The 20,865-nt window shown below is 49.2% G+C and overlaps 1 protein-coding gene across 11 annotated transcripts in view; it reads left to right on the top strand.

Annotated features, from left to right (window-relative positions):
• Positions 1-20,865, top strand: part of TSC1 (TSC complex subunit 1) — a 51,698-nt gene that overhangs the window by 10,939 nt on the left and 19,894 nt on the right. For 4 of the 11 annotated variants that reach the window (XM_043566512.1, XM_043566514.1, XM_043566505.1 and 1 more), the window contains exons 3-8: positions 6,711-6,896; positions 8,731-8,834; positions 9,813-9,965; positions 12,846-12,990; positions 14,511-14,665; positions 15,035-15,108. In XM_043566512.1, coding sequence (XP_043422447.1) covers positions 6,791-6,896; positions 8,731-8,834; positions 9,813-9,965; positions 12,846-12,990; positions 14,511-14,665; positions 15,035-15,108 — 737 coding nt within the window. In that variant the 5' untranslated portion in view covers positions 6,711-6,790. Of the gene's footprint in view, positions 1-937; positions 1,003-3,411; positions 3,436-3,967; positions 4,224-6,710; positions 6,897-8,730; positions 8,835-9,812; positions 9,966-12,845; positions 12,991-14,510; positions 14,666-15,034; positions 15,109-20,865 lie in introns of all 11 variants that reach the window. The other 7 variants (XM_043566513.1, XM_043566511.1, XM_043566509.1 and 4 more) reach the window with 4 other exon arrangements.

Genomic DNA, 20,865 nt, shown 5'->3' with positions numbered 1-20,865 from the left:
TGGACTATTAGGACGTGGTGGTCCCTAGGACTGGAGGATTTTCAAAGTCCTAGAATATACTCTTCATAAATAGTGAGGCTTTGGCACTTTTGCGGATGCGAATTTGGTCTTAGTGACGTTACTTGTATCACTGAGCTGTAATTTTGAGTTTACCAGCAAGAGCGCCCAGTGCAACAGCACTGTGTGCGTCTGTGGGAAGATGTGGGGAAGATGGGGAGGTGTTTGGTTGCTGTCTCTCTCTGTGTGTAGCTGGTGGGGTTCGCTTGATGGCTCACTTGTTGCCAGTTACTATGTCCTGTCATCGTCCGCCTCACCTTACATCGCAGGAATTGTGAAATAAAGTGGGGATTTCTTGCCTTCAAGACTGATGTCTGTTCACAAAGAGGAGTTTCGTACAGATTGTGGACCAACAGCAGGGCGCAAGTGTCCTTCTCTCGCAAGTAGGGGAAGCTTTCGGAGTGTGACTTCATTCTCAGTGTTTTTGCGTGTTCTTCACACTCGCCCTTCTCCACACGTCCGCGGAGTATGAATTAGAACCCATTGTCAAGCGGTGGTGTTCATATGATTGGGGCCCAAGCTGAGTAACACACATCATAAGTCGCAAATTTAGTATTGCAGTTGCGTGACATTTTAGCAGCTAGGTTTGTAAAGTTTGGAGTTCTCGTGTAGGAAGATGACTTCCTCGGGACCTGCAGTTACATTGCATGCAGGATGCTGCGTTCAGCCACTACCGTCAGCCCATCACTAACCTTTTTGGGCAGAGCAGAACGTAGTTCAGGAAAGTTTGCGGAAGATTGTTTTCTAGGAGGAACCTGTATCTTGGGATCAAAGCTTGGGCAAGCCTCACAGATCCTTTGTCTTCAGCTACTAAAAATTGTTGGCAATCTGTAGCCACCATCTTGACGAGCTTTTTGGTTTACTCTTTTGGCCTTCGTAGACACAGAACCACAAGACCTTGTCTTCCTAAAGCATTTTTGTAAAGTCCGCTTTGAAATTTGATTAGTGAGTATAAAATGTGCTAGGGGATTTCAGTTTCTTCTGAACACTGTTTTCTTTATATTATTTATAGTCTTTATATTTGGCTTGAAGATGACTTCTCAGGGATGTTGTTGACTGTGATGTTTGGATTTTTTCGTGTCTTACAACTGAGGTGACAGGTTGACATTTTTCATTCATCCTTGCAAGATGTGAAGTATTCCCAAACATTACTTTTCTTGAAAGACTACTAATTAAGACTATAAATTAAATGCAGCTTTAAAAGCTTATTTTGTTTGTAATAGTGCTATAAGACAATTCTATAAAATGTAGAATTAAAATGCAATTTAGTTTCTGTTTAGCCATCTATTATTAAAAATTTTATGAACATTTGGCTCAAAGAATAATTGCTGTTATTTGTAAAGTTATCTATGTAATCTATCTCCTTAATATTCATATTATTAGTTAACATATTTAACCGTTTGAAAGTTCTTGATTGTTTCTGAACATAAAAGTCACGTTCAGGGGCGCCTGGGTGGCGCAGTTGGTTGGGCGTCCGACTTCAGCCAGGTCACGGTCTCGCGGTCCGTGAGTTCGAGCCCCACATCGGGCTCTGGGCTGATGGCTCGGAGCCTGGAGCCTGTTTCCGATTCTGTGTCTCCCTCTCTCTCTGCCCCTCCCCCGTTCATGCTCTGTCTCTCTCTGTCTCAAAAATAAATAAACGTTAAAAAAAAAAAAAGTCACGTTCAGGGGCGCCTGGGTGGCTCAGTCGGTTGAGCATTCGGCTTTAGCTCAGGCCGTGATCTCACGGTTAGTGAGTTCAAGCCCCACGTTGGGTTTGCTGCTGTCAGCCTGTCAGCACAGAGCCCCTTTCAGATCTTTTGTCCCTTTCTCTCTGCCCCTCCCCTGCTTCTGCTCTCTCAAAAGTAAGTAAACATTTTTAAAAAATCTTCAGGGGCGCCTGGGTGGCTCAGTAGGTTGAGCGTCCGGCTTCGGCTCAGGTCATGATCTCGCAGTCTGTGAGTTCGAGCCCCGCGTCGGGCTCTGTGCTGATAGCTCAGAGCCTGGAGCCTTCTTCAGATTCTGTGTCCCCCCCCACCCCCACCCCCACCCCTCCCCCACTCATGCTCTGTCTCTCTCTGTCTCAGAAATAAACATTAAAAAAAAATCTTCAAAAAAAAAGCCATGTTCATCAGCTAAAGCTTTTATTTTTATAATAAATATACGTTTGTAATGAAACTGTAAAACACTGAGCTTGGATGTTACAGCTAGAGTGTTCTACCTTTATTTAAGAGTGAATATTCAGATTTCTAACAGTAATTCTAAGTGCACGCCTTGTCCACATTATAGACATCGTGTAGATTAGATATAATGGTTACGACATGAACACGTAGCTATTGATCACACACAGTCAGGGATGCCAGAAATGCTGCTGAAGTAGGCAGTTCAAGTTTCAGAGGTTCCAAAGACCAAGGCCAAAGCCAGATATTGGCCAAATATAGAGACTAAAGTTAAACTTGGGTGACTCCCTATCTTCCATGCGAGTTGAGATCATACTAAGTATCCTGTGTGATCGAATCTGATGACCGGTTGTAAAGTTTAAGCTTGGTCGATTGAAGGGCGGTCACTAACAACCCCCCTGTTGCTTTCGGTTGGGTGCTCAGGGGAGACCTCTCTGAGATGGTGACGTTTTGAGTAGAGACCTCAGTGACAGTCAGCCATGCAAGGATCTGGGGGAGGAGCATCCCAGGGATAGGGGCAGCAGCAGGAGCACCAGTTTTCCTGGGTTTTGGGAGACGGGGACCAGAGCAGAGAAATGACGAGGCAGAGTGGAGCAAGAGGAGGCAGGCGGCGGCTGAGGGCTCACAACCGGCCAGAGCACAGGGAGCCGTCCGGCCGCTCGTGGCTTCGGCTCTTCTTGTCTCCATGGGAAGCCATTGCGTGGAGCTAAACAGGTCATGGATTCTGATTTCCCCATTTCAGAGTCTTCTGTGGTTGTTTGGTGGCAGCTGCATCGGAAGGGGAGCAGGAATATAGGCGGGAGGAGTAGCACGGAGGGTGATGGGGCTTGGACGGGAGCCACGAAGGGACAGCAAAATCGTGGGTTTGCTGACAGATCCGAGGGGAGGACAAGAGCCAGTGGAGGAGTCGAGGATGTCACCTTGATGTTGGCTTCAGACCGATGGCCGTGCGTATTCCTGAGGTCCAGAAGACTGACAGAGTGACAGGTTTTGGCATGGGGGGTGGCTGTTGAAAGTCATTGCTCCCTAATGCGAGTAGCATTGTCTGTAGCACTGTGCTGTGGCACGCGGCCAGTGATGATCACACTGACTAAGTGGAATACCGCTTTGGCCTGTAGGTTACAGAAATGTATTAACCTAGGTCTTGACTTTCAGCTTCTCGTGACTCCTGTTTTTTGTACTTGGTTATTTCCAGAATGGAAGAGAGACTTTCACAGCTGTAAGTTGATGCTTCCGGTGCCGGTGGTGTTAACCTTCGGGTGACTTTTCCAGTCCATCTTCCCCAGACTGCAAAGTGTGTCTAACACGTGTGGGCCTCACCCGCCCCTACTGCCTACAGGCTGAGCTGGCCCCTTCCCCACTCTGTGCACACACTGAACCCCGTCCACTTCCTTCTCCCGCATTTAATTCTCCGTTGCATGTGCTAAGTCTGTCTTTCCTACTCAGCACCCTGCACTTAGCCCCTCGAGAAATATTTGAATGAGTTTTAAAAGAGATACGCTAATCACGGGACTGATTTCAAAAGCTCATGATTAAACAAACCCTTGGGAGGGCTTTTTTGAACGTCAGAATCCTTGAACTTGGGACACTTAAATGAAGAACCTCCCATGAAACCCAAGACTTATATTTTTTTCTGGGGCATTAAAAAAATATGGTTGAAAGATAGAATCTTAGAACCAAAGAGCAAAGCTTATTGCCAAAAATATACTAATGTGTTTTGCAAGGAAACCTTATTTGTGCTTTCTGTAAAGTATCTGGAAAGAACAGGCTCCAGAGACAAGACTTTGACCCCTAACATGACATTTACAAACTGAGAAGCAAGCGAGGTAGCCCCGGCTGGCCAGCCCTGGGTATGGCCAAGTTGACTGGATGAGCGCCATCTTTGCTTGGAGTTGAACTCCTGGCACTCTGTGTTCTGGGCTGCCTGGATTTGGGGGACCAGCTCTGACGTTACTGTCTTCTGAATATACAAAATACAAACTCAGAGCCTCACTATACTGAGACTAGGTAAGTAGCAGTGTTATTGGACCAGAACCAAACTTGGGGACAAAAATGCTTTTAAATCTGAGGGATCATTTGTGGTTTACCTGGAGTAGGAGTGAATGTGAGGGCTAGCCAGATAAATGTGCTGTTAAAAAGTCACCTTGAAAATGATGGCCCCAAGATTTTTACTAGTTTTGTTTTTGAAATATGTGGCCGCTACTCGGGGAGCGTTTATTTGTGCCAAGTGTGTGCGTACGTTCTCTCATTCAATTCTCTCAGTGGACAATAAACCCTGACAGGTTGATATTTTCCTCACTTTTAAATTTAATTTAATCTCACTCACAAGGTGAAATTTGTTTCTGTTTTCAGCCTTGAACTCTATTACAAGAAAATCTGACTAGTTGTAAGCCCTCTGAAATGGACTTCTTTGTGATTTACCTATAAGATTTATATTTATAGCTGTGAGCCAGCAACTTCCTGCATCAGGATTAGCTATCGAAAATGCACGTAGACATTTTTAAAATGTTTGTTGATTTATTTTGAGAGAGAGGGAGAGTGCGCATGTGCAAGCAGGGGAGGGGCAGAGAGAGAAGGAGAGACAGGATGGCAAACAGGCTCCATGCTGTCCACGCAGAGCCCGACGCGGGGGTTGAGCCCATGAACCATTTGATCATGACTTGAGCCGAAATCCAGAGTCAGACGTTTAACCGACTGAGCCACCCAGGCGCCCCTGCATGTAGACATTTTAAGTGATTTTTGGGGCTCATGAACTTCTGATTTGCCAAGAGGCAAATCAGTGACTACTGCCAGGTTGTAATTAAATGAGAGCAGAGGTGGGGCGCCTGGGTGGCTCAGTCGGTGAAGCGTCCGACTTCAGCTCAGGTCACGATCTCACGGTCCGTGAGTTCGAGCCCCGCGTCCGGCTCTGGGCTGATGATGGCTCGGAGCCTGGAGCCTGCTTCCGATTCTGTGTCTCCCTCTCTCTCTGCCCCTCCCCCGTTCATGCTCTGCCTCTCTCTGTCTCAAAAATAAATAAACGTTAAAAAAAAAATTAAAAAAAAAAATGAGAGCAGAGGTGATAGGAAGTACTCACCAGTTTCTGGGGTCACTGGTACTTTAAATTTGGCATCCTTACAGGAGGGGGACTTAACTCTTCAGTGGAATTTTTCTTTAGCATAGTGTTTGCTGCCAGCGTGCTTATTACAATGCAGGTTCCTAACCCCCAAGTTCAGTTCTGGAACGGGCCCAGGAGACTGCATCTCTAATAGGCATCCCGGGTGGTTTCCGTCGACGGTGACGCTGGGGAGCGGCCACTCCAGCTCACTCCAGGACAGGCCCAGGAGGAGGCAACGTGGTGGCAGAGGACAGAGACAGTCGTTGGTCTGGGAGTGGAGCCATCTGAGTTCTGCTTTACCATGTGACCTTGGCAAAGTTACCTGTTCTTCTTGAGTATCCATATTGTCATTTGTAAAAGAGGGTATCTGCTGACCTCGCAGAGTTGTTGTGAGGGTCAAAACCATACGTTAGCTTCGTGTCACATTTAAGGGCTTAGGGCTTTACCGTCAAGCAGATCTGGCTTTCCATTTCAGTTCTCTTTTGGTTTTGCTTCTTGCCAGCTTAGCAGCCCCAAGCAAATGTCTTGATCGCGGTTTCTCTCCCTGCAAAATGGAGACGGAGGAACCAATTGCGTGATACCAACATAAGGACTGTATTCAGTGATGTTTGCAAAAGGTGTGCACTTCCCGTCTCCTAAATGATAACTGGTTTTGTTTTTAAAAATACGCCTTTAGAGACCCAGGCGGAGAGAAGAGAACAATTGTAAGTGTGGGTAGTGACTCCTGGAGAATGAGCTGCTTTTTTGCACGGAAGGGTGAGGCGGCATCTCCAGCACCAGGAGGCACTGCGTCTTCGGAGGGTGCACGGTTTCCCCGCTTGCGCCCCGCCCGGGGCCTTTTCCCCGTGACCGGTGGCATTCGAGTGTGATAGACCCCTAGGGCGAGGAGTTTGTACGAAAAATTGAGGAGCGGTCCCTGGTTGAAATGAGGTGTTGAACCTAGGGTCCTGTGACCTAAGAAGCTATACGAACTTCTAGACATTGAAGGGAGTGTCGAGAGGGAAATGGTATGTTTGCAGTGCTTTTTCCGAAAATCGTTCCACCTACTCTTTTCATCAATGATTTGAAACATAGGCATCGTCTTAGCCGAAACCCGAGGTAGAATCAGAAGCAGGAATGAGAATAAAAAACTTAGCTTCGGTCGTGGTATTCAGTTGCTGCGATGGTTCTGACAGGCACCAGTGTTTCCCGTCTCTCTCTGGTTGTTGCGTTCCACGCGACTCTGTTCACGAAGGGGTCAGAGAGAATTAATCTCACACCCTAGCTGCTTTTATCAGCAGTGTTCTGGGCGAACTTTCACTGCATTGGACACGCGTGCCGGTCTGTCTTGCGGTCATTTTGGGGGGCGGGGGGAGGTGGGGCCGTTTTGTCACGCTGTTATTCTTCCTTCCTCGCAGTCTGGTAGTGGCACCCATGAAGAGCCTGCAGAGTCTGTAGTGCGCGTTCCGGACCCGGCACAGCACGCCCGCGTAAGACCATGGCCCAGCAAGCCAACATCGGGGAGCTCGTCTCCATGCTGGACTCCCCCGTGCTGAGCGTGCGTGACGACGTAACAGCCGTCTTTAAAGAGAACCTCAATGCTGGTAAGTGGCTTTGTGTCCCTCTCGGCCCCTCTGCCCTCGGGGCGACTACACTCTGCTGACTCGGGGTTTCACCTTCTAAGGAGAGTCTTTAAACCACTGAGAACGAGCACATATTGGTGGATTCGCTCTCTGTGTGCTTTAAGCTTTCAATCACGGCGATATTCAGATACACACGTAAACCTGTCAGGAATCACATACTGACCCCACGAGCTTCAGCGTCTTGTTTCGCCTCACCTCCCTTACTCCACCCACCCGCGTGTTTTCAGAGGCCAGATGGAACATCTCGTCCGGAAATCACGTATGTGATTTCTAGCATAAAAGTGCATAACCTGGGACGCCCGGGTGGCTCCGGTGTTTAAGCGTCCGACTCTTGGTTTTGGCCCAGGTCATGATCTCACGGTTTTGTGGGTTTGGGCCCCGAGTTGGGCTCTGCGTTGGCAGCGCAAAGCCCGCTTGGGATTCTGTTTCCCTCTCTCTCTGCTCCTCTCCTGCTTGCGCTGTCTCCTTCTCTCTCAAAATAAATAAACAAACTTCAAAAAAAAACCCCACAACATACCCTGTCTTTAATCAGAGAAATATGAATGTAAATAGTACCTTTCTTTGCTTACTAGGTTGATAGAAATCAAATGCTGATTATAGAAATGGGCACTGTTGGCAGGAGAATAAACTAGTGTTCAGCCTTTTTGGGGTCCCCATCACCAACTGAAAAGCACGTACCATGTGTCCCACTTAACAAGAGTCTGAATTTCAGGGGCGCCTGGATGGCTCAGTCGGTTAAGTGCTGGACTTCGGCTCGGGTCACGATCTCACAGCTCGTGGGTTCGAGCCCCGCATCCGACTCTGTGCCGACAGCTCGGAGCCCGGAGCCTGCTTCAGATTCTGTGTCTCCCTCTCTCTCTGCCCCTCCCCTGCTCAGGCTCTGTCCCTCTGTCTCTCAAAAACAAATAAGCATTGAAAAAACCAAACGAGTCCGTATTTCCTTATAGCCTTGGAGAAATTGGAAAACCCAAGTACCCTTCAGTAGATGACTGGTTAAATTTCTCACGCAGAGCCAGGCAGTGGAGCGCCAGGAGGTCAGTGAGGAAAATGAAGTAGGTCAGAGGTGCCATCATGGGAGGGTGCCCACACGTCGTGAAGTGGGAGAAACACACACATACGCGGACCGTGTGACTGTGGACGTGAACGCACGCATGTGCATGGTGTGGTTAGCATAGTAGGAAAAGGTTTGTGAGGGGGAGTGTGCCAAACTCTCAGAAGAGTGGGTTGGGAGGCTGGTCGTGGAGGGCACTTTCCTTTTACGTACTTGCGTGTAACCTGAATTGTTAACAATGGACGTGGATTGATTACAGTTTTATTGTATCTTACTATTCTTTTTTTTAAAGGTTTACTTATTTTGAGAGAGAGAGGGAGAGAGAACGAGTGGGAGAGGGGCAGAGAGAGAGGGAGAGAGAACCCCGAGCAGACTCCGTGCCGTCGGCACAGAGCCCGACAAGCCTCCATCTCATGAACTGTGAGATCAGGACCTGAGCCGAAACCCAAGAGTCTGACGCTTAACCTGCTACGCCACCCAGGCGCCCCTACGAATTTATAATTATCAAAAAAGCAATCAAAAGAGAAGCTAGCATTTCAGTGCTTTTATGGATATTTAGGCAGGTAAATTTGATATTATCCCGTTAAACCCAAATTAACTCAAGGGGGCAAAAATAGAATGCCCTGTGTAACTTTGGGTAGCACATGAGGAAACGTTTTCTGGATTTTGTGCCAGGCGCCACGTGAGGTAAGTTTAGAATGCTAAAGGAAATAACTGTTTCCACCCGCCCTTTCCTTTGTCCAGACCGTGGTCCGATGCTCGTAAACACCTTGGTGGATTATTACCTGGAAACCAGTTCTCAGCCGGTATTGCACATCCTGACTACCCTGCAAGAGCCGCACGATAAGGTAACCGCTGGGGCGTCGTGGGGAAGCGCCGAATCCCTTCTCTGCCAGCACAACGGCTTCTGCGCACACCCGCTGTGCCGTCTGAGAGCTTGCCGCCTCGACTTCTCCAGAACACAGATGATCCCATTCCCGCACTGTAACTACACAGGAAAACGTTTTGCAGAATTCACGTTTCCCGAGACGTTGACAAAAGAAAGCGTATTTCCTAGGTTTCCTAAGATGTTGCTGTTCAAGAAAGCCTGTCGCCCCCGTGCCGTAGTTGTCCACTGACAGTTTGACCCATGAGGTACCCATGATCCCGTCATGCTGGCAGTAGGGTTCGAGACTCAATCACCGTGGGGAAATCTGTAGTACAGGTGGCTGACGGGGCTGATTGACGAGTCCTGTTTGCCGAGCACCAGGTGCCTGGAGGGCTCCTCCGTGTTTTATTTTTGTGGGTGGCGGATGATTGCGGACCTTGGTAAGTGCTGAGATCCTCAGTGCTAGTGGCTTCACTAGGATTCGGGGGCCTTGCCGCCGTGTGCCCTTTCCGGCGTGTCTTGTTTTGTTTTGTTGTTTTTCTGGGCTGAGTTTTAACTTCTCGACCACCTGATTTGTATTTGGGGCCAAACCACGCAGACGGGGCTCCAGCGGCAGTACGTGGCTACCGCGGGATCCCTCCCAGCTTCAGCGACCCTCCGCAGGCTTGGGGCCAGTGGGTACTGGAAGAAGTGGCTGATTTGCACTTGACGAGAGGGTCCAGGAAGGAGCCTGCTCCCCTTTTTCCTAGACTTGCCAACTGACTGCCTTGTCTCAGGCCAAACACAACCGTATTTCGTTTGCCAGTGTGGTTTTTAAAAATCTTTTGTTTGATCGGGGTCTTGAGGGGCTGGAGTAAACCATCGCTACCTTGGTTCGCGTGACCTCCATATGGTCACGTGAGGATCTCCTCCCCCTGCCTGGCTGAGACGCGCGTCCCCTCTTCTTTTACGTTTTCAGCACCTCCTGGACAAAATGAACGACTGTGTGGGCAGAGCCGCCTCGCGGTTGCCCGCCCTGTCGTTGCTGGGCCACGTCATCAGGCTGCAGCCGCCCTGGAAGCACAAGCTGTCTCAAGCACCTCTCTTGCCTTCTTTGCTCAAATGTCTCAAGGTACGATGCGTGCAAGGGTTGGGACGGAACGGCTTTCTGAAGGTCGTTTCTGCGAGTCTCGGTAACTGTAAAGCAAGCGAGCTAGACTTTGAGAGTTTAGGAACTTTTAATGTCTGGCTTTCCTGGAACATAAGGTAATCCACGGTTGGTACTCAGTAAGTCCTCCGAGCGTCCCGGTGATGGTCCCGTATCTTCTGTCCAAGCAAATGTGGCAACACTTCAGGTCGGTTCGAGACGACATTATCCCAGCCCTCTTTTTTTTTAATTTTTTTTTTTTTTTAAATTTTATTTATTTTTGAGACAGAGATAGAGCATGAACGGGGGAGGGCCAGAGAGAGAGGGAGACACAGAATCCGAAGCAGGCTCCGGGCTCCGAGCTGTCAGCACAGAGCCCGACGCGGGGCTGGAACTCACAGAGCGGGAGATCATGACCTGAGCTGAAGTCGGACGCCCAGCCGACTGAGCCACCCAGGCGCCCCAATCCCAGCCCTCTTTGATTCCATCGTTTTCCGGTCTTCCCTCAGTTAAGCATCTGGATTCTCTTTGGGGGAGCCCTTATTTCTAAACTCTCGTTTAGCGAGTAGAAAAATGGCCAAGCGCTCTTTTTAACCGTTTGGGAGTGTGTTTTAGTCGTAGCTGTAATTACAGTTTTGTTGATAGAAGGCCTGCTGAATCGCATTCTCCTTTTTGCACTAAATTTAGTGCAATTTGTCCACACAGTGAGTCACAACCTGAATAGAACTCTAGGTTTTAGTTTTGACAGTGGCTTGCTGAAATACTCAAGGCTATTTGCCGAATCTGTTCTAATTCCTGGACTTGTTTCCTATCTATAAAATAAGAAAATGTGGTGAATGTTAACTGCCTGTACCTCACAGAGACGTGAAAATATCCAGCAGTATTTGTTTCTGGGTGGCAGTACCTCTGGGTCATCTGATACGACAGATCGATTCTTGTCTCTGCCAACAAGGGTAACTTTCATTACCCCTGGAGGTGGATCCCAAGGAGTCACATTGGTAGGGTATCGTAAAAACAGGCATTGAACGTTAAGAAAAAAATAGGAACGATTTTAAAAACTTAATTTTTTTAAGTGAATGACTTTGGTGAGACTATAACTCCATTTTGAGGCACACAGCTTAGTTCAGATTGTAAAATACTTACCTTTTCCAAATGGGTGAACTTTAAAATTACTCCTGGACTGTTAGCCAGGCCCCGCTAGACTATTTTCCTCGACAAAATTAGGGTCAGTCCTTTTTACTGGAACTGGTTACGTAGTCTTGATTCAACTACCAGTATTTTGCGTTCTTCGTGTTAGATAGATACCCGCCGTGATGAAAGGCTTAGTGCTTAATGTGACAACTAAATCTATTTGAGACTTTATTTCCAGACTCGTAGATTTCCTTTTTTAACGGGAATAATGAATGTCTTAGCCTGCATGGCAGTCTTTTGATCAATATCTCGTTTCTTTTAAAAAAATTTTTTTTTTTTTCAACGTTTATTTATTTTTGGGACAGAGAGAGACAGAGCATGAACGGGGGAGGGGCAGAGAGAGAGGGAGACACAGAATCGGAAACAGGCTCCAGGCTCCGAGCCATCAGCCCAGAGCCTGACGCGGGGCTCGAACTCACGGACCGCGAGATCGTGACCTGGCTGAAGTCGGACGCTTAACCGACTGCGCCACCCAGGCGCCCCCTCGTTTCTTAAATCTGAATTCTAGTTACTTGGCAAACATCCATGATTTAGTGAGGGGTCAGATGAGCAGTGGTAGCTATTCTGAGTTGACTCAATCTGTTGGGTGTTGTGTCGAGTGTCTTCAATTGGCCTGAAGTTACAGGACTTGCTGTTTAACTAAAGACGTGGTCAGAGGTCACCGTGTCTTCTTTTATCTGTTGGTCTGTGAGTGCTGTGGAGTTGAGTGATTAAATAGACTTGGTAGCATAACGCTAATTTTTTCTTAAATTATATTTCTGTTGTAATCCTTTAAACGATAGTGAAATACGTGGGGCACCTGGGTGGCTCAGTCGGTTGAGCGTCCGGCTTCGGCTCGGGTCATGATCTCACGGTTCGTGGGTTCGAGCCCCGCGTTGGGCTCTGTGCTGACAGCTCGGAGCCTGGAGCCTGCTTCGGATTCTGTGTCTCCCTCTCTCTCTGCTCCTTCCCTGCTTGTGCTCTGTCTCTCTCTGTCTCTCTCAAAAATAAATAAACAGGGGCGCCTGGGTGGCGCAGTCAGTTAAGCGTCCGACTTCAGCCAGGTCACGATCTCGCGGTCCGTGAGTTCGAGCCCCGCGTCAGGCTCTGGGCTGATGGCTCGGAGCCTGGAGCCTGTTTCCGATTCTGTGTCTCCCTCTCTCTCTGCCCCTCCCCCGTTCATGCTCTGTCTCTCTCTGTCCCAAAAATAAATAAAAAAAAAACGTTGAAAAAAAATAAATAAATAAACATTAAAAAAAATTTTTTTTAAAGTAAACTACTCGACAATATGTAGTGTTTTTGAAATTGATTTTAAAAAGTAAATATTTTTGGATTTGGTTAAATGAACAAAACCAGTAGCGTTCCTTTGTTCTGTTAAAAAGCAGCCTGTCATGCTTCTGTCCAAGTGCTGTAAGTACAGCATCCTCAGGCTGGAGGACTTGGGCGTCCTCAGGGCAGGTTGAAGTTCCTCTCCCAGATGGGTTTATCTAGGGGCATCAGACTCAGTACAGTCAAGTCTGATTCAGTATTGTTCCCCCCAAACCTGGAGGATAAGGAAACGAGTCTGTGGGGGGGGGGGGGGCTCTAGTTTGTGATCCCCTTAGAATTTAGAGCAGCTTCTTTGTGTGTTGATAGTGCTGATCCGAATGCTGGGCCTGACAGGTGTTTCTTCCTGCTCGACCTTTCCTTCTGCAGGTGGACACCGATGTCATTGTCCTCACAACAGGTGTCTTAGTGTTGATAACCATGCTACCAATGATTCCACAGTCGGGGAAACAGCACCTTCATGATTTCTTTGATATTTTTGGCCGTCTTTCGTCGTGGTGCCTGAAGAAACCAGGTAAAGGTGCCCTTACGTGCCTGTTGTTCCCTACCAGGTAGATGCTTTTCTTACCGATTTAACAGGTCATGAGCTGTAAGGGAAGGACAGGTAGAATTTTCTAGCTGGCATGGGTGGTCGTCACTAACCAGTTGAGGAAATACGTTGGGTGCGTCCACTGTCAGCACGAATAAGAATCAGGACTGTGGGACACCTTCCTTATTTTGCCGGCTCAGAAGGATCAGTTGTCAGAGAAACTGGTAGGATGTAAAACTTCCTAGTTGTCGGTAAACTTCAATCTCGTCAAAACACCCTCAATCCATGTCGTGGCAGTACAGGACTAAGCTTGTGGAACCTTTTTGTCTTCCTCTGCTGGTCTCTTGTCGCAAAACGCAAACCTCTGGTTCTGAGAACCTGTCTCCTGTATGCGGAGGAGGAGGAGGGAAAACGCGGTGTGTCCCGAGTGGGGCGCTCGTTGTGAGCGTGGTGGGATTTTTTTCCCCATATTGGCAGGTAGTCCAGCTCTATCAAGTGATTCCGAAGCTGTGGGCCTGTGATACTTGGGATCTTTTGGCGAGCCCGGCACCAGCTACTCCTGTTGCAAACATGAAGCATTAAGCCACGTGACACCAGAGGCTGTAGCTTCCCGTAGGGAATTGAGTAACAAGTACAGGACCCGCGTGATGCTGGCTTCTTCAGTAGGCTCTTCTTGGGAGGAAAGGGGTGGTCTGTCCGCTGTTAGGGAGGAGCTTTACGGACGCTGTGGACCTTGGGTTTTCTGCAGGGTCTGCGTGAGACTCGATGAACTAAGTGCTGAGTTTCCCCCGCTCTCGGCTCCTTAGGCTGGTTTCTGGATAATAGGTTTTTCGCTCTGTAGTTACAGATCTGCATAGCTAAGACTACACACCGGTTGCAAAAGGATCTGTCAGTTCGTTCAGCCAGTATTTGAGCTCCTATGACGTACCAGGCGCTGAGGGCCGAGGGCCCAGGGCTGAGCGAGACAGTGCCGTTCTCAAGAAACGCTGCTGAACAGGGCAGTGGAGAAGTATCATTACAAATTTGAGGGTGGGGGGCTTCTGGCCGGCTCAGTCGGTAGAGTGTGAGCCTCTCGATCTCGGGGTTGTGAGTCTGAGCCCCGTGTGTGGCCTAGAGTTCGCTTAAGGTTTAAAAAGAGGTTTTAAAAAAACCACAGCAAATTTTAGGGAGAGTGATTATCATGAGAAAGGTCAGTGTTGTGAGAATGTCAGGTGGAGACTGGAGAGGACCAGAGGGGTTGGACCGGTAGGAGCCTTTATGGGTCACTCTCGGTAGATTGGAGTGTATCCAAAGGCCAGAGGGAGCCACTGATGGATTTTAGACGGGGGTGTCGGAGGTGCTCAGATTTGCATCTCAGCCCAACACGCTCGCTTGCTATCTTTGGAGCGAGGTGGCGGTAAGTGACCACAGGTCGTGCTGGCAGCCACGTGCTCACGCCTGCTTTGCACTTTGCACACGTCACCTCACGTCCGGCTGAGTCTCCTGTCTGCGGTCTCCCGTTTTAGGCCACGTGACGGAAATCTATCTTGTCCATCTCCACGCCAGCGTCTACGCTCTTTTTCATCGCCTCTATGGAATGTACCCTTGCAACTTTGTCTCCTTTCTACGCTCTCACTACAGTATGAAGGAGAACTTGGACACTTTTGAAGAGGTGGTCAGGGTAAGTGAAGACCGCCCATTTGATACTCCGCGTCCCGTGCACGCGGCCCGCGGCTGCGGCTTCCGTGTTCAGAGGTAGACAGATTTTGAGCAGAAGCTCAGCTTCCCCCGCCCAGCCCCGGCCCCAGCCCCAGGCAACCGCTGACGTGCATTCTGCCTTTGTAGACCGGCCTGTCCCAACGAACGAGCGTTTCCCAGAAACGGAAGCACCCCATACGTGGTGTTCTGGGAGTGGTGTGACGTGTCGGGTCCACCCAGTCTGTGGCGGGCGCCGGGGCCTCGTTCCTTTCTATCGTCAAGTAATATTCCATTGTGTGGAGATAGCGCAGAGATTGAGCTTTTTGTAATTTGTCACCCCAAACTCTTCTAGCCGATGATGGAGCATGTGCGAATTCACCCGGAATTAGTGACTGGATCCAAGGACCACGAACTGGACCCTCGAAGGTATAGAAATGAAGCCGGTGACTCAGAATTTTGCAGCATCTCCCTGACAGGTTAATCATGTGATCTAGGCGATGTCCTAGATGGAGGTATTATTTGGAAATAGAGGCCCTTCTACTTAGGGAATCACAGTGTTTTGAAGCACTGGTACAGCTAAAACTTTGTATGAGTCTAAAACACATTCCTCGCAGGCAGAGAATAACTCTTTCCGCAGAGTGGAGGCAGGTGCGGTGCGGACAGCTGTCCTACAGAACCCCCGGGAAGGCTCCCAGCTCGGTGGTGCCCGTGACCGTGTGAGGCAGGCCATGCGGTGTGTGGTTGAAAACAAGCGGATTGTGGCAAGTGTGGATGTTGAGTTGTTAGACTCCGCCTGCGTGGAAGCAGGCCACTGCCATCCTCCGTGGGACCCTGAGAAGTTTCTGGGTGTGCTCCCTGGAGAAATCGCACCTGGAGGCTTCCTCTTTGAGGGTACCTGGCGTGGGGGAGGGCAGGGCTGAGTCCAGACTGAGAAGGGAAGGGAGTGACATTCTCTGCGTGGATCTGTGAGAAGCTCAGCTCCTCCCCCAACTTTTCTCTGGCTCACAGCTCCCTCGGCCGAGGCTCGAACCCCTTTTGGGGAAAGTGGTCCACAGATGCCGACATCTGGGGATCTCCCACTGCCCGGTCCTCTCACGGCGAACCTCACCCCGCAGGCCCTCTGTCTGCCACTCGGAGCCTCAGTCACCGTACAGCCACTTACTGTGTGTGAGAGATGCTGGCTGTGGAGAGGGAGACGGAGTGTGTGTGTATAGTTTAACGTGTCACGTGAATACCTGTGCGTGCAGCCACCGCCCGGCGTCACAGATGAACATTCCCAGCCGTCTTTCTCCCTGTTCCCTGTCCCACTCGAGGGAGCCCACTGTTCTTGCTTTTATGTGGATCGTTCTTTCTTTTCTTTAGAGTTTGACCACATGTATTGTTGGGCTTTGGAAAGCTGATTAGGAGGCCAGGCCAGGCTAAGGAAAGGGCAGTCTTGTCACCATTAGATGAAGGTGCAGGAGACGCGAAGAAGAGCCCAGTGTCTGAGCGTCCACCCGGCTTCCCTCATTGAGAGTTTAGCAGAGCCTCTGGAGGGGAAGCCGGTGGGCAAGGTCATTCCCGAATGAGTCCCGAGAACCCGGGCTCACCGGAGTCCCGCGCATCTGGCAAGGCCCGTGGCGAGGCCGGCTCCTGGATGTGCTGCCGGAGCCTGGCAGCTGTGGCCTCCAGGAGCGGGTCAGAGCAGTGTCCTCCTGGGGGGCCGATCCAGGCAGAGAAGGGAGAGCGGGGCCTTGGTCAGTGCTGAATCAGGACCGACTGAGCACAGTGCATCCGGGCCGGGCTCGCCTGCACGCTGTGTTCCTCCGTTAAGCAGATAGAGCGGTGGCAGCGGGGACGTGGCCATCTCTCGCGCCTCGTGCACGGCTTCGTTCTGCCCCTCCCTGCCCTCCCCTGCGTCTCGTGGCTTTTTTCCCCAGTTTGCTCTTGTTTTCATGGAGCGCACCCTCTCGTAGCGTTGAGAGAAAGGAAGCGGCTGCCCGGCGGGACGCACACCTCTAGTCCTCGTCATCCCGCACTCGGAGGGCGTCATTCCATCGCCACCTTGCCGCCAGTGTTGCCGTCGAAATCCAAAGCTGCTCTCACTCTTCGCCGGCTGTGTTGCTGTGTTCTTCTCTGCGGGAGCCTGGAGAGTCTTCTCCTTGCTCTCACATTCTGGCACTTCCTGGTCAGAGTCTGTTCTCATTATTCAATCTGGAAACTCTTTAGGCTTTAGGAAACTCTCGTTCGTTATTTCGTGCTCGATCTCCTTCCCTCGTGTCTGGCTGGCACTGTTGGTATGTGGATCGGGGCCTCAGAGAGTGGTTCTTTGCTTTTCTTTGCTCCCCCGTTTTCTCGTGTCTTGCTCTTTGGCTCCTTCTAAAGGTTTCCTCGTTTTTAGCATTCAGTCCTGTCGCGGCTACATTCCCATTCCTAGCGCCGTGTTTTGAACGTCTGAGAGCTTTTTACGGTTCTCCGAATGCTCCTCTTTACGGTAGCTGTTTTGGGTTTCAGGGCTACAGCCTTTCACGTCTTGGAGAAAGCTGAATGTTGTTTGTTCCCTGTGTAATCCATTGACTCCTGTTCTTTTGAAGTCTTCGAGGCTTTCTGCAAAGATCTGACAGTCTGCCTGCGTCTGGGTAAGGAGCCAGAAAGATCTGTTCACAGGGTGGGGCTCACTGCCTCTGAGCTCCCGCATGTGTCAACCTGAGCATCGCTTGGAAATACTGACGTCAGTATCGAGTTTGCTGGCGGAGTTTTTGTGGAGGAGGGTCTTCTGCTCTCTAGCCTGGGGAGGGGCTGGCTGCCACTGGGGAGAAGAGGCTGGTCGTGGGAGGGGCTGGTGGTCTCGACATCCAGAGTGGACACGCTCACTTAGTTCCCTTGTTTGAGTGGTACTCACACCCTCAACTCTTTCCGGAGTAGCTCAGTCCCGAAACCGTGTCTTATCCTTTCCGGAGAATAGCCCAGATTTCTGCTGCCCGGGAGCGTTGAGTCGGCGAGGGGACCTCGGGACTCTAACTGCCCCTCAAATAGTTTTCACCCTATCGTCCCGATGCTAACTGGCCTGTCTACCTGTGCTCCTCTCCAGTTCCAGAAGGACTTGATGTGTAAAAATTCTTTACCTTTTGAAGGATTCTGCAGTATGAGTCAGGTTGAGTTTTAGCTTTGAGACAGCGGGAGCTTAGGGCTCTGCTTGCATGGATTTGCGGTGTCGGTTACCTCTGGGCCGTCTGCCTTCCAGTTTCAGGAACCTGTCGTGCTACTCTCTCTTCTCCCATTCTCCTCCTTCTCGTAGGTTTATATGAAGAAGAAACGAATCCCTACTGTAGGCTTGGTGGGTTTGGGAGGTTGTACAGTCGGAGGAGTATGTTCAGTCTGGGATATGAACTTGGAAGTCTCCCAGGCCAGTTTAGAGAGCCTTGCTCCCTTCGCGTAGGCAGGGGTCATCTGGCTTTTGGAGGAAGCTCTAACCCAGAAGACAAGAGACCAACCTAAAGAGAAAAAGGGACTAGAAAGGAACCGTGATAATACAGAGATGTCGTAGCCACTGAGATGGGGCATTTGAGCACATGGAGAGGTCAGAGTGCCACGGAGGGGAACATTCAGAGACTGAGAAAGAGCGCTTGAAAATGAAAAATGAGAGCTACTACAGTAGATACCTTGACAAAAGTCCTGGAAGATAGAGTTGAGAGTGTCTCAGAAAACAGAATCAAAGAACAGAGAGGAGGAGTATTCTGAGCAGAAAGATACTTAAAATAACCAGTCCGGGAAGTCTGACATCTCATAAAAAAGAGTTTTAAAAAGAGAGGAGAAAACTTTTGTGGGCTAAGAAGTTGTAAAAGACATAGTAGAAGAAAATCTCCAGACGGACACGCGTTTCCAGATTAAAGGGGCTCGCCCGGCACCCGGCCGCAAGCAGTGAGAAAGAATGCTCCCCAGTCTCAATGTGGTGAATTCAGGACACCAGGGACAAAACTTTGAGAGAGAGGAAACACCAAAATGCATCATAAGGATAAAGTCGGAATGGTGTTAGCTTCTGAGACTAATTGAGACGAAAGGGTTTTCCACTTAGAATTCTAGACCAGCCAAGCTGCCTGTCAAGCGTGATACTTTTAGCTATGCAAGGACTCCGGTTTACCTCCCACCTTCCCCTCCTCAGCTAACTACTGGAGCACGTGTCCCATCAAAAGTAGAGGAGAATCGGGGGAGACACAGGGTCCAGGAAACGAGGGGGCCTGACTTAGGGTCGTGGTCGAGGGAAGTCTTGGGATAACACTGCATTGCAGTGCTAAGAACAACCGGTCTCAACTGACGTGGGAGAGAGAGGGCTCCAGAAGGGAGCTATTTAGAGAGAGGGTAATAATTCTGGCAGATTATTTGCATATCGTTATGTAAAAATTACATTAGGCATTGTTTCAGAGCTGTTAGAGTAAATTTAGGAAGAATTATAATAGATACACAGAAGACTGAGGAAAAGAAACAGAAAAATCCAACCTCCGGGACAAACTAAGTCGAACAGAAAGGGAAATCTCGTGTTACGCTCTTCGGCTAACGCGTAGTACTTACATACTCATAATGATTGTCGAAAACCGATTTTGAGAATAAACCAACACATGATACACATCTATTGAGAGCATCGGGGAGGAGGGAAAAAGGTGTAGGGAAGTGGCCTACCTCATCACCTACTGTCATAGGAAGTTAATAGATGATATGTGATCTGTACATCAGGAAATTGAGAGCTCAGAGCATATTTTAGAAACACGCAGGCAGGGTACCAGTTCGGCCGACAGAATTGGAAACAGCTGCCAAAGCGCTTGAGGGGCGTGGCATGGGAGGGGCCTTTTAATCCTACGAAGGCTTTTGCAACTACCGTATCTGAATGAAGGTAAGATGCCGTGGAGTACTTCTGTTTCGTGTTCGCCCTCGAAAGAAAAAAAGATGCCACAAAAACTGACACCCAACCGATGAGATTTTACTTCCCGGTTTCAGAGAGATTAAAGTATGGAGAGTCCCTTTAAGAATCGAAGAAAATACTGTGAGTGCACGTATTCGTGACGACGTCAGACATCTGAACGCATTCCTACTGTGTTACGATTCTCACTTTCTTCTCTCAAATCGACGTTCCTACGTAAGCAGCCCGACCCTTGCTCTCACTCCGTCCCTTTGCCGGTCACGCTGAGAACACACCAGGCGGAGGCTGCTGCCCATACACACAGACACCACGGACAGTGAGCACCCGCGTAGACCAGATGTGTGGCAGTGACCTCGAACGGCTCTCCTCTTAGGGATGCTGCCTACGGCCTGGACTCTTGTTCTGTATTTGAGATCCCATTTTCAGCATCTCAGATTGAAGAACATTCTAGAACAGTTGTGGAGGAGGAGTAGATGTTTTGTTGGGGTAAACCCACGGAGTGCCCTTAGTGCTGGGCTGTTTTTCTGTAAAGTTGGGAACGTGAAAATGAGAGTCTTGCCGGATTACTACTTACTTAGGAACCCGTATAGCGAAATTACGTGGTCTAAAAGGAAGTTTGTACTGGAGCAGGTGGATGCTGCATTCATCGTTAGGGCTTTGTAGAACATTTGGCAAATGTTGAACAGGTGGAAAGGGGAAAGACTATCACTCTTGACTTCAGTTCTTTTAGTTGGAATACTTAGTGTGGTCGTATCCATCACTTGGTGGGCATATCTCTGAGGAGTTTTGAATCCCTTCTTCATTTAAGCTCATACCCTGACCATCTTATGTCACTGAATCTTTGGAAACGTGATTTTTCCAATCAGCTTTAGGAAGGTGTAGTTTACATACACTAGGATTCGTCAATTTTGTTAAGTTCTGACAAAAGTCCGGTCACGATAACGAATGTTCCGTTGCCCGCAAGGTTCCTTCTTGTCCTTTGTGGTCGGTGTCCTTCCTGACTCTTGGCAGCCATTGACCTGTGGAAAGCATGCTTTTTCATGATGGTGTGATCATTTTTCTTCTCTAGAATATGTCTCTGTGGTTTGACTTTGGGTTATTTTTTTCTCTCTGCCCCATAAGCTGTGCTGGGTATCGTCCATCCTGATGTGTGTCGATTTCCGTAAGCTAAAGCCTAGAGGTGTAACTGTGGATCACATGACAGGAATCTTTGGACGATGTTAAACACGTTCTCGTGGGCGTTCTCTGGGTTTGAATCATTCTGTGGCGTCTTTCCGGTCTAGCGATGG

The sequence above is a fragment of the Prionailurus bengalensis genome, chromosome D4 (assembly GCF_016509475.1).
Source record: "Prionailurus bengalensis isolate Pbe53 chromosome D4, Fcat_Pben_1.1_paternal_pri, whole genome shotgun sequence".
Lineage (NCBI taxonomy): Eukaryota > Metazoa > Chordata > Mammalia > Carnivora > Felidae > Prionailurus > Prionailurus bengalensis.
This window is presented reverse-complemented; position numbering and strand designations above follow the sequence as displayed.